The sequence below is a fragment of the Notamacropus eugenii genome, chromosome 3, assembly GCF_028372415.1.
Source record: "Notamacropus eugenii isolate mMacEug1 chromosome 3, mMacEug1.pri_v2, whole genome shotgun sequence".
Classification (NCBI taxonomy): domain Eukaryota; kingdom Metazoa; phylum Chordata; class Mammalia; order Diprotodontia; family Macropodidae; genus Notamacropus; species Notamacropus eugenii.
Window position 1 is genome coordinate 196,047,082 of NC_092874.1, and position 13,611 is coordinate 196,060,692.

The 13,611-nt window shown below is 34.1% G+C and overlaps 1 protein-coding gene across 6 annotated transcripts in view; it reads right to left on the reverse strand.

The window, feature by feature from the left end:
* ATF7IP (activating transcription factor 7 interacting protein) overlaps positions 1-13,611 on the reverse strand; it is a 127,745-nt gene that overhangs the window by 54,142 nt on the left and 59,992 nt on the right. For 4 of the 6 annotated variants that reach the window (XM_072653886.1, XM_072653885.1, XM_072653887.1 and 1 more), the window contains exons 2-5: positions 11,579-12,621; positions 6,655-6,735; positions 6,214-6,362; positions 4,142-4,279 (exon numbers count right to left, since the gene is read on the reverse strand). In XM_072653886.1, the coding sequence (XP_072509987.1) occupies positions 4,142-4,279; positions 6,214-6,362; positions 6,655-6,735; positions 11,579-12,614 (1,404 nt within the window). In that variant the 5' untranslated portion in view covers positions 12,615-12,621. The remainder of the gene's footprint in view (positions 1-4,141; positions 4,280-6,213; positions 6,363-6,654; positions 6,736-11,578; positions 12,622-13,611) is intronic. The other 2 variants (XM_072653888.1, XM_072653884.1) reach the window with 1 other exon arrangement.

Consider the following 13,611-nt stretch of genomic DNA (forward strand, 5'->3'; position numbering starts at 1 on the left):
GAATCTGAAACATCAAATTTAAGTCCAATGTACTGTTCCTGACAAACGGTTTTACTAGTTAAGATGCATGCTATCAAAATGCTGGCAATTTTGGATGTAATGAGGGTAGAAGAAAAAAGCAAAATAAATACCTTCATTCTATAATGTATATGTTCTTTATGATACCACTGTTATCATTAACAAGTATATTCTAACTACAAATTAAAATAATGAGGCCCTTTTTAAAGCAAAACTGTCTTAGCTGAAGTCAATCCCAAAACAAACTAAATTTTTAATACCAGCAGAACAATATAGCTAATTCTAGTGTAGCTAACCATACTACTGCCAGTTTTGAAGGTTTCTTCTGACTAATCAATCTCTTTATCCCAAAGGATTCCAGGAATGACCTGGGAGTGGAGTCCAGGGTTGTAAAAATAATTATTCCCTTAACCAAGTATCTGATGTTAAACAAGTGTCATTTAACCTCTGTGGACCTCATTTTTCTCATTTACTCAATGAGAAACAGGGGCTAGATGATTCCCAGATAACATTTCTGATGGTAAAATCTTTTTCTCCCTACTTGTATATAAAGTACACCTAGGAGGCAGCAATGGGGAAAGTAACGAATTAAAACTTCTGTCTCTTATCTATACATTTTTCCAGTACCTACTTAGATTACCTTCCTTTCCAAAGCGTACTGTCTATATTTTTCCAAATATTAACAAAAAATATCAATAGGAAACTATAGACAACTTGGAAAGAATTAAGCTATTAATGAGGGATACCATCTTGCATACTTAAATCTATGCTTAATGTTTAGTACAATACTTGGCACATGGTTGGAACTTAATAAATGTTCTCTCTCTAGATCTACATCATTTCATAAGCACCAGTAAGAAAAAAAACCATAATTCCATAATTATACATTCCTAATGGATGGGAACACAAATATGAGAATATTATTTTCAAAAGATATGCAAAGTGAAAGGGAAGAATGACTTTTAGTGAAACTAGAACTCTAATTTCTATTGATGAATAAATTTTAGAAATTAATATGGAAATTAAAATTATTTTTAAGACTCATTAAGGACATATTTTAAATAGGAAATGTGTAACAAATTCTACATTAAAATGAAAAAAAAATCCCTTTAAAATAAATGTTGTTGGTTCTTTGGGACTTCCACATGGAGTTTTCTTGGCAAAAATACTGGAGTAGTTTGCTATTTCCTTCTCCAGTGGATTAAGGCAAAAAGAAGTTAAGTGTTTTGCCCAGATAAGCTAATGAGTGTCTGTGGCCAGATCTGACTTCAGGTTTTTCACTTCAGGCCTAGTGCTCTATCCACTGACGTACCTATCTGCTCCCAAACATTTATTTTAGAAATTTAGCCTCTTACAAAGATTTATATTTCACTCAAAATGACACACTTGGTGGTGGAGGACTTCAAACTGCCCTTTTCTATTACATCAAATCAATGGCCTAATTCTTAGTTAGCCAATGGACTGTGTGTAGTACACTAAATGGAAAAAGAACTAGATATGAGACCAGAAAACGTATGCTGAAATCATTTGTTTTTCACTTTCTAGCTATATAACCTTAGGAAAGTTACTAATTCACGGGCAGCATGGCGTAATGGAAAGGAGATTACATCTAAAGTAAAAATATAGGAGTTTCAAAACTGGATTTGCTAGCTGATGCCTATATGACTCAGGGGGAGGGGGAAATCACTTTTAATTTAAGCTTCTTCATCTAAAAAATAGGAAGAGAGATGTAAGACAGGGGACAGACAAGATGATCTCCAAATTTCCTCCCAGCACCAAAATCTATGATCTTATGATTCAAAAATACTAAACTCTATCTATACTATGGAGACTGTCACATTATAATAAGGCATGATATGCTAAAGCACAGAATTTGTTCTAAAATTATCCACAGGGTTAAAGAAACCAGAAATTATATTGTTTTATTTTTACTTTTAATATTGTTCAGTAATACCAATATTTACTTATGAGGTCAGATTTCTCTAGTTATGTTAGAATCATATATATGTATATATATAACCATCTGGGGCTATGATTTTTTTGTTACTGGTTCCTTTCTTGGATTTTGTCTCTCCTTGTCACAACTCTTCTATGGTATCTACTTTAGTGGTTACACACAAGCCGTTTTCTCCTTGCTTTCCTTAATTTTTAGCTTAAAGCTCTTAAAAGATTTATAAGACATCAGGTTAAAAAAAAATCTTTTAACTTTACAATTTTGTTTACTCCAAATTTAATGAACACCTTCAGTCCTCCAAAAACAACAGTTCTATATACAAAGCAGAATAGAAAAAAGAGAATTACATGGGAAACACAAAATGTCTATCACTTATAGATTGCTTTTTTAAACAACATAATAAATTTCCCCATTTTACTTTTAAAGCTGTCCAGCTTGCCTATTTCCCTCCAAATTTTCTTGTATTTTATTCTGATTAGTCCATTAGATGCTTCAATGACTTTTTTATTTCTCTTCACAAGACAATACTTTTTTTAGGTTCCCCATCGCTTCCAAATCCCCTCCCCTTCAAATAAAAGGGAAAAAATGCAATCCTTGTCAACAAATTACTATAGTCAAGTAAAACAAATCTACACATCTCGGGCAAGTACATTGTTAAAAGTTGTCATTAGGTATGGTCCATTACTTTAAGCTGTCATCGCAAAATCCAAATTCCATTCTCAGATGCCATCTTCCTAACTAGCTGTTCACTTCCCAAATGTGCTTCTTTTCTGAATTCCCTTTCCTCTAATAGGTGTCAGTGCTAAAAAACACCACATGAGCCCTTTTATGGTTTTCATTCAGTTTCTTGCCCTAAACTTTTTAATATTTTTGAGAATGATCTTGGGAACGTTTGCTATGATCTTCTTGGGAACATCCTTTACCACAATGTAGGTTATCAGAAGCTAATAGTGCTTGTTCTTTTTGACAAAGTATTGCAAAGTCCTTTGTCAGCTAAAAACACATCCCAAGAAGAACAGTAGTCCTCTTTATGGCGGTTGGTTCTCAGCTGACATACATCTGCCACAGCACCTTCAGCCAGGAGTCAACACAACCACTACTCCTCTTCTTCCTTTGTCACTTGTGTCAACTTTCACCTGATGGCACCTATGGATTTACAGGATCACTTTTGGGAGAAAAAGCTGCTGCTGCTTCCTTAGAGAATATAGCTCTCATAATCCACATCAGGAATTTTTAATCTGAGGTTTGTGAACTTTAAAAAATATTGATAACTTTATTTCAATTTAGTTTTATCTATATAATTTTATCTATTTTACTTTATGCATTTAAAAACATTATTCTGAGGAGTGGGGAGGTTTCACAAGACTGTCTCAAAGAAGTCCCTTAGATTGTAGAGAGGCAATGACAAGTGGACAAATGACAAATGGAGCTTCTCCAAACTCCTCTTAAAGGAAAGGAAAACCTGTCCTCTGAACATAGGAGAGTGGTGCCTGACCATGAAAGATATACAAACATCACATTCTCGAAGAATTTCCCCTTGTACCAAAAGTGAGATTCTCAATGCTTATTTTAGTACTTCTCCCATAGTGGTTTGGCAAACTGCTAGAGGGCATTATTATAGATTTGGCTCACTCCATTCTTAGTTCTATATCAACTTGAACACTTCTAACAGTTTGACAGTCGGCTCAAATTCTTTTCTTTTTTATCCCTAACCCTCAAACATTATCTAGCCAAACAGCAACTTTTGCTTCTTAACTCTTCAGTTCAAGACTTTCTCCTTCTTATTCAAGTTTTCTTTGGGTCCTTCACTTCCTTCTCCTGAGTTTCTACTATTTAGCCTGAAAACATCTCCTCCTTTAACTCAAGTCCTTCCCCTTCAATTTCTGCTCAAGTCCTCTCAAATTTCTCCTCCCAAAATTCAATCTCTAACCTTCTTCAAAATTCCAGTACCCTTCAAATCACTTTTGCAATTTATCTTCCTTTATTCAGTTGTCTTCCCTTTTTCTGTCTCCAAGCAGTTAATTCTCTTCACAGTTTGTAATGTGAAGGAGTTGAACTATTTATGGAGTAGATTCCTTTCAGGTATAAAATTTTATAGTTACATATTATATTGAGGGACAGTTTTTCCTTTCATTATGCTGTGTAGAAAATTTAAGTTTGCATACATACCTGCAATTCAGTAAGAACAGTTTTATGCCTCTTATTACATTCAATCTTTTCCACACGCATTTTCAGGTCTGCCAAAGTCTTATCAAACACGGCACACTGCAGAGCACTCAGTTTTTCTTCTAATAGCCGCTGTACAACCTAATGTACATAAAACAGTGTTATCATATCAGAAAGTACAGCATATTAAGCACTAAGCATTATACCTATAATGCTGAAAGTTTGACAATTTGACAACTAATTCCACAGGCTGAAATGTACAGTAAGTTGTACCTAGGACAAAAACCTCATTTTATTTGGTAATACAAAAGTTCTCTTGGTAATTCTATAGGGTTACAAATCTTAGAACTCATAAAATACTATGACATAAAAGCTGCAGGAGTAAAATGTAAATAGTCTTAACTGTATTTTCAACAATGGCTTATGGGGGGAAAGTGGCATAAGGGATGTTATCCACAAACATATAATATGAAAGAGGAGTATACACTACAGTCACGTAGGGTAGATGAAGGTTAAGAGATGATCAAGTACTACGCTGTTACTCAAAAATTTAAAGAAACCTAAAAGAAGGCTTCTGACACTGGGTAAAGTTTGTCATTGGAGGAGTAAGTTGCCAAATCTTGATTATACTTCCACATCTTACTTCTATCAACTCTCACTCTACTGTTGAGATCATAGATCTAGTAAAGTATTGACTTAATTAGTATTAAAGTCAACTAATTTGTCTTAAAAATAATTAAACAGTCATGACGCATTTGACTATTTGCCACCTGCAAGCTCTTCAAAAAGAACCTCAAGTAAGCACTAAAAATGTGTTAATTTTCACCAAAATGGCCATTTCTCAAATATTTAATTTCAAACATTTAATATGCATTTCTGGATATATTGTTTTCTATAATTTTCCTGCCCTCACCTGTTTCTCTAGTCATCAGTTCATTTTTTCCTTCATATTATCTCACCTTAGTCAAACATGCCCAGATCTACCAATATAGATGAAACACATTATTTGACTTGACCATATAAGAATCTGTCCCTGGGAAAATATAATTAGTTAATTTTGGAGAACAGGATAAAACACATCCCTTCACTCTATGGAGAAAGAGGATATCAGGGGTGCCAAACACTGTTTATGATATTAAATTAGATGTAATTGCTCTTTCAATTAGTTTTACTTAATTGTATTTCTTACAAGGGAAGAGTTACTGGAAAGTGTGACATAAAAGCAAATGACTATGTTGTTTTTTAAAAAACATGAATCTAAACAAAAGAAATATCCCTAGAGGAATATACTATTGTTAGTGGGAGCATCAATTTTTATAATCTACTCTGGGAAATTTCTTAACAATAATAAAGACCATTATTTAATTATCAATAGTCTGCAGGCATTAGGTCACATCTTTTTCTCTAAGCCAAAATTGGCTTGCTCATAGAAAGAACAGAAGATTAGTACTTAGGAGTTTATGTTTTTTCACTCCTCCAGTACCAACTCTGCTACCAATAAAATGTTTAACTCTAAGAAAGTCATATTATATTTCTCCAAATCTTAGTTCCCTGACTAGCTTGACAATTCTAAGTTACTTCCTCTAAAATTCTATGTAATGCTAAATGTCTCTATATAGCTTGAGAATTTACACAATTCACTTAGCCCTCAAAGAACCTCAATATCTACTTTAAAAATGAAAGGGGGGCGGGGCGGCACTCACGTAGTTCAAAGCTAAAGGAAAGAGAACAAAAAAGAATTATAGTTTTTTTTTACTATATAGAATATTTTATGATAATGTATCTGTGAAAGAAGAAAATTCAGAGACAATATTGTGTAACAATTATCTAGCATGTCAGTAGTGTATATAATCATTAATGTAAAATTTAATCTTTAAATAGTGTTCCATTTTCTGTAGTAAAACCCAAACACTAACTTTTAAGATAATCTACTGTTTTATTGATTACTTAACACTTATTACTTCTATATTCATATGAATTGAAAATTGTTAAATTTTCTACAAAGACCTAGAATACTAACAAAATAACTCAAAGCTTTCCGTTCAAATCCCTGATGTAGTTGTTTATTTTCATACCTTTTGGAGTTTCTGGTTAATATCTCCTCTTGCTGTAATCTTTACTTGGAGTTCTGCTTCGTACTCTTCTCCCAAATACCGACGACGTTTAGATTGCACATTATCCATATCTTCTGATTTGGACCGTTTTCTCCGAGATAACAATTCATCTGGAAGCACAAAATAAAATGAATGCTCAGTCTGACTCTATTGCTTTCTATAAAGAATTATCTTCTCTACTGCTTTAGATCAGAAAAAATTCTCTCATTCCTCATTACACAGTAAAAATCAACAAAAGATTTCTAAATATTAATCTGGTGATAGGAAGGAGAGGTGGAACAGTTAGGAAATGGAAAGAGAATCATCCTGTTACTATAACAGGAAATGAAGTGCTATTAATATATGTTCAATTGTTTTTTATCCGTGAGAACTAGTTAATGTTTTTATTAGCACATGGCATACTTTTTCCAGGCCTTTCTTCTTCTTTATGAGCTTCCTTTTCTTCTTCTAATTTTGAATCCTTTTCTTTTGTCTCTGTTTCTACTGTTAAAAAAAAAAAGTAAATTTTACATGTGTAAGTTCAAAGTAATTCATTACAATCCTGACTACTTTAAAAATCATGATAATTAATAGTTATGAAAATAACAAAAGTCAACTTCAACTTTAAAAGAGTAAAACAAGAAGAAACAAGAAGAATGACTACTAGAACTACCTTAAGAAGGCTGCTGTCAAATTCTCTATTCATATTAAAACTGAAATACAGACCTTTCCTTCTTCCCTCCCTTCCTTTCTTTCCTTCGAGATTGAGTCTCCATCTCCCTATCTTGCTCAGGATAAAAGTGCAGAGGCCACTCATAGGATGATCCCAACAGTGATTAGCAACAACTTGGGGGGAGGCCCACTCCAGGAACTTCACCATATTAATGTTGAACTTACTGGGGAAGCCTGATCCTCACAGTTTATTACAGCTCTGGTCAGCCTCAAACTTCCTGGTAGCTGGGATTATAGCTGTGTACCACCAAGTCTAGCTACATACAGATTTTCTTAAAATGCAGTTTATGCAGAAAACTAAAGGTACTGATGCCTTTACTGTTTAATATCTTAAATATGGAAAAAGCTATTGTAACATTAATAAATTTCTTTAAGTCCAAAATAGTTGGCAAAATTGAGAATCACAGGCTGCTTACAAATTGAAGGTCCTTTCACAAAAGCAAGTTTTAGTGAAAGGGTTCAACTCTCTTATTTTCATAGCAACAATATTAAGGAAAGGGAATAATACAAGTGATGTATTAGAATTACCTACAAAAATAATAAAAACAATGAAAAGTCAATGGCAAAATATGCTGGCTGAAAAGATCTCCCTCAGTTGACATTCATATCTATGTTCCAAGAAGTATTATGTACTATAATAGGGGTGGAGAACCCACAGCCTTGAAAGCTTAGGGTGCTCTAGGTCCTCAAGTGCAGCCTTTGACTGAATCCAAACTTTACAGAACAATTCCAAATTATTAAGGGGATCTGTTCTGTGAAGTTTCAATTCAGTCAAAGGGTGGCACTTGAGGACCTGGGGGCCATATGTGCCCTGAGGGTCAGAGATTCCCTACCACCGTAACTAAATTATAGATCAGGCCTGCACAACTTGCAGTCCTGTGGAATGCCAAAAGATTTCAGGGGGCCTGTGAGAAAACGTAGAGGAAATTCTGTGACTGGCAAGCAGCCTAAGGGCCCTAAGCAGCAGGTTGTGCAGGCCTGCTATAGACGATTCAAACATGAATACAGTAATAACAGTTTAAAGTTCAAAAACTTTCAGCAAAAATTTAGTTTATCCCTTCATTTTATAACTAGTCAGGAGAGGTTAAGTGATTTGCATATGCTCACAATGCTATTCAGTAACAGACCTATAGCCTATAATCTAATTATCACAGGATCAAAGATTAAAGTTGGAAAGGAAGTCATTTAGTATAACCCTCTTATTTTATAGATAAGGAACTTGGAGTCCAGAGAAATTAAGAAAATTGTACCCAAAGTTACAAAGATAGTAGTCAATGATTTCACAGGTAGACAGGCTGGCAGAATTCACACTAAGGTTCTCTTAACTCAGCATCAAACTGCCTGTTCAGTGGTACACAATGAACCATAGTTCAGAGTTCAGAGAAATGGCTCAAAAGATTAAAAGTTGCATTTTTCTACCTAAGCGCTTAGAAAGTGATTTTCCTAAAGGACAGAGTCAATATTTCCTAAAGGACAGAATCTTATTCAAAAAATAAGAGTTTCAGTTTCACTTCCAACACATACTGGCTATGTGACTAGCAAATTCTCTTAACTTTTAAGGACCCTTAGGCAAAATGAAGATCAGGTATCAATCAATCAATCAATCAATCAATCGGATATGAGTTTTCTTATCTGTAATGGTATAAGGAATTTACTTACTGGGTATCTCCTGGACCCTTCCCCAAAGTATATTTGTATATACTTATATAGACTGCTTCATTTTTGTCTTCATATCCCCAGCATCTAGCACAGTGCCTGGCATAATAGGTATTTAATTTAATAAACAGATAGACAGAAAGGTAATCAGTCAATAAACATTTATTAAAGGCCTCCTGTGACCTAAGTGCTAGGGATACAAAGAAAGGCAAAAGATAGCCCTGTAAACTAGGAGCTCACAAAGAGAGAAAAAAAAGAATGACAAAGAAAAGAAAGCTCATGACCAAGGATGGGTGAAGCACAGGGAGAGACAGAAGAATGACAGGATAGAGGAAATTCAAAGTTCTTGATCATGGGAACATGTAGATGATGGTGAGATTGAGGATGTGACCCTCCCTTGTGACTGAGGTACAGTAAAGGAATAGGTCACAGGAACTGAGGCAATTAAGGAACTGGAAAGACAAGGAGTTTGAAGCAACATCAATGTGTAAAAGTGAAAAGCATGAAGTATAAGGGCAGGAGTTGAAGTGAAAAAGATGTATGTGTATGAGTGAAGTACTGACTACCTTAAAAAAGGAAAAAATGGGATCAGGGAGGGAACTGGAGACAATTGACATCAGGATCTGGATTAGGTGATAAATCTAGAGAGAATGAATTTCAAAGGAATTGTATGATAAGGTACAATCAGTATTGTAAAAGACAGTCAGGGATACAGTGTTTTCTGGAAGAAGCTAAGTTCCTTGTGGGTGCCAGAAGATGGAAGAAGCAGGGAGAAAAAAATGTTTAAGACAAAAGGGAGTTTGTTAGCAATAGCACAGAAATTCCAGAGAGCACAACAGAAAGACTGAACAGAGCTGGTTTGGGATATGGAAGGGCTGCAGTGGATGGAGATCAGAAAACAGAAGGGGGAGCAGGGAGCAGGGGAGTGGAGGATGGAATAATAAAGAGATGAAAAACTGCCATATGAGGTAAGTAACCTTTTAACTAGATTCATACTCTTGAATTCTATAAATGGTACAGGGTACTTAGTGCTCTTTCAAGTGTTAAGAAAGAAAAGACACTGGGCTTGGGGTTAATGGTTCTTCATGTTGAAGAGATCATGGCAACAAAAGACAGAGTATCTGAGTTTTGGGTTCTAGGCTGGGTCTTTGAAATGAAGGACAGTATGTGGCATTTAAAGATAACTGTCATATTCTTTACATATTTTCCATTTGCAATAATCTTTGTCACCATCATCACATTGATTTTAAAAAAGAGACCGAAGTTCTTCAAACACCTCAGAGTAATACACAGATCTGTCTTCAAACAGAAAACTCTCAAATATTTATTTAATGTTTACTGATTATTCTTCAGCGATATCTCACATTTACATTCTACTTTAATGTTTACAGAGACCTTTCTCTATAAAAACCCTGTGAATCAGGGTATTTTTATGCCTATAGACAAGGAAAATGAAACTCAACCTACTAAAATGAATTTCCCCATTGTCAATTATAAAAAAATGGGAATTGAAACCTATTTCTCCTGACTAAGAATCTAAAGGGCCACAATGATTTAAAGAGAGATGATTTGAGGAACAGATAAATTTTAGGTGATTAAATACTAACAGATCATATTATAGAACTTTTAAAAAGTTTTTCCCACATTAGAGAAGTGCCTGGTGGGTGTGAGTAGGATGCAACATAAAATCAACAAAAAATTTCTAACAGAAGTAGTAAAAGGTGTCAACAGGAAATGAATAAAGATGGGCTGGTCACATGATCACAAGGCAAGGGGATAGCTTGATTGCTCCACTGATAATCTAAAGAGAAATTAAGGAAGGTCTCCAACACAGTAGGTGAATGCCCTCTTGTAAACTATGGGAGGATATTGACTAAAGTCCCACAGAAAGGGAAGGCATGAATTAAAAGCTAAATCTCAGTGGAGAATATCCAAATCACTGAGATCAGAGATTCATTTGAGTTTTCACCACATCTACCCTTAAGTAGTTAAAATATTCCTATCTCTACTTTATAATAATGAAACTTAGAGGTGAGAAAAGGTTTCTAAATTTCACTGAAAAGTCTACTAAAAAGTTCCTGACTCTTAGTTCATTACTATATTTCAACAGCTCTACAATCAGCTGCCCAGATAACATAGAAAAGGAAGAAAAATAAATGTAGGGAAGAGGTAAGAAGTAAGAGGCATCCCTAACAGGGTTACCAGTTACTGCCGTCTAAGCCTTCTTTTTCCAAATGTGAAGAAAACAGGCTGAAGTTCCTTAATTTAAGCTACTGCCAAGCAAATTTTTTTAAAACATGTTTTGCTCTGAAAAGTCCTTGTAGTGCTAATACAACTGCTACTTCAAAATAAAGCAAAGCAATTCTTTTCAAAATTTCCTTCTTTCCTCACTAAAAGGATATAAGAACACAGAGGTTTTAAAATACTCAATACCCATACTCCTTATATTAAACATATAATACTTAAAAGTTTTTACAGAAAAGGAAACCACATGACTAGCCAAAATCAAAGCTATTTTATTGTGCTCCTTTCTTTGACCTCTCCAAAGTATCTAAACCTAAGATCTCCCTCTCCTTGATACTGAGTCTATTCCATTCCCCCCTAACTCTAAATCAATTGTTTTTCTGGCTCTTTCCCAAATGTGTGCATTTCTCAAGGTTCTGTTCTCAGGTCTCTAATCTGTTCTTCTCCCACTCATATGTCATGTACAAAAGTTATTTTAAGTATAAGTTCCCAGAGGATGACTCCCAATATCTCCAATTTAAGAAGTGACTTTTAAGTTCCTTATTCCATATTTTCAAGTGTCTAAGTTTAAGAGACATTTCACAACTTACAAATAACAAATCAGGCCTTGAAGTAGCCAGTGAAAATTAACTAAAATCCAAATAATACATGAAATATTATCCAATCTATATATGATGAAAAATATAAGTAATAACTTAAACCCAAACTCTCTAACCTGGAGAACTTGATTCATTTGGCAAGACAACTTCAACGTCTTTTTCACCAGAAGGTTCCTCTTCATCAGAGAGTACCAGGAAAGCTTCTTTCGGCAAACTCTCACTACTCTCTTGTTTAGATGGTGAACCTAAAGAATTTTCCAATTTTTCTCCCAAATCTGGGTTTGTCTCTTCAAGTGGAATGAGAGAAGTTTTAGAAAAGCTAAGTTCATCTTCAGCGGGAGCCAGCTTTTCCAAAATGGGAATAATTTCATCTGTCTCCATAGAGTCTGTGTTGTCTAAAATTTTCTCATTTTTATCATCTTGAACGTTTTCAACAGTGGTTTCTGGAAGACCTGGAGATTTGTCATCTTCACTCTTCCCATCTTTGCCTATTTCCATACTGCTAGATATTGCTTCTTCTTCAAAAGATGACTCCATAACAGGATTCTCATCCACATTCTTTTCATTTTCAGTAGGAAGTTCAGAACTAATAGGTACATTATTAGTTTCCAGCTTTTCTTCCTCAGTTTCAATATTATCACTAACTATAGTTTTGTCTTCAAGTGGGCTCACTCTTTCTCTTTGGTCCAAATTTTCATCATCTGTGCTATTTTTTTCAAGGATATCATCATCATCTTTATTGCTATTAGGAACTATGTTATCAGTTTCAGGGACAGTGTCTTTTTCTGATTCATAAATTATATTTTTTGGAGATGTTGTTTCACATTTTAGACTTGAATCTTCAACCTCTTCTTTTCCATCAATATTTAAGAAATTAGGAGAGGGTTCCTTCAGTTCAGATTTCTTTTCTTCAAGGTCCAAACAAACATCTTCTATGCCATTCACCTCCTTACCATCTATACAATCAGTATTATCTAATGGTGAATTTAGGTCAGAATCGCCATTTTCATGTTTGCCATTTAACAGTTTGACATCAGTTTTTAGTAGCTCTTCTTTGACTTTGTATACTACCTCAAGTTGCTGACGATCACTCACTCGCATGGTTTTTCGGGCTTTAAAGACTTTTTTCTGAGGTTCTTCTGTACTTTCCATTTTGAATCTTAAAAAAAAAAAAGAATAACTAGGTGAATATTTAACAAATTATATGAATAATCAATTTGATACACAAAAAATGTTTTTAATAAACCATGTATTGACAATACAAAGTGATCACAGGTCTAAGTAAAGATACTTACAAAAACCATTAGTCTAGTATGAAAAATACTTCAGTGCTGGGTACAAGCCCATCACTCTTCATGAAGTTTTCCTTAAGTACCATTTATCAGTATTTACTAAGCTACACTAGAATTTTAAAAGGAGAACATTTCTATAGAAATTAGGTACTTACTAAAAGACAAAGACATTCCCCTTTAAAATGATTGCTTTCATATCACTTTCTCTATCATCACATATCACTGTCTTGGCTAGTTTTGCCTTTAAGTAGTAATCTCTAATATCTGTCATTTATTTAACACTTGAAGGTTTGAAAAGCACATCTCATTTGCAACTCTTAAAAAACCCATGAAAAATGTACTATTGGTATATCACCCCAATTTTACACATTAGGAAACTGACGTTAGGATTAAATGGTCTGTCCAAAGTCATAGAGGCAATGAAATACAAAAAATAGGATGTGAAGACAGGTCACTTCTGACTTCAAGTCCAGGGCTATCTCTAATTAATTTTTAAAAACTAATGTTAAAGATTTAAGATTATAACTGAAGACATATATTCTTCCACATTCTATAAGATCATTTTAAATAATTCAAAAAGAATTAGCAATATTTACATTATGAAATCTAAAATTTTCCACTAGCTCTCAAGCAAATCAGACAAAAAAAGGTAGTTAATATTTTACATTACATTACATTTTTAATTGACTTTTGCCTTTAGCATTATTTTCTCCTAAACCTTGAAAATAACATGAAAACTTTTCCTGCACAATTAACCACTCACTTTTACTTTTCCCGCCACCTTATTTTGTAGATGAACCTTACAATAAAAATTCAGGAGAATAAGGTTATCTTCCAGGTTATCTTGGACTAGATAA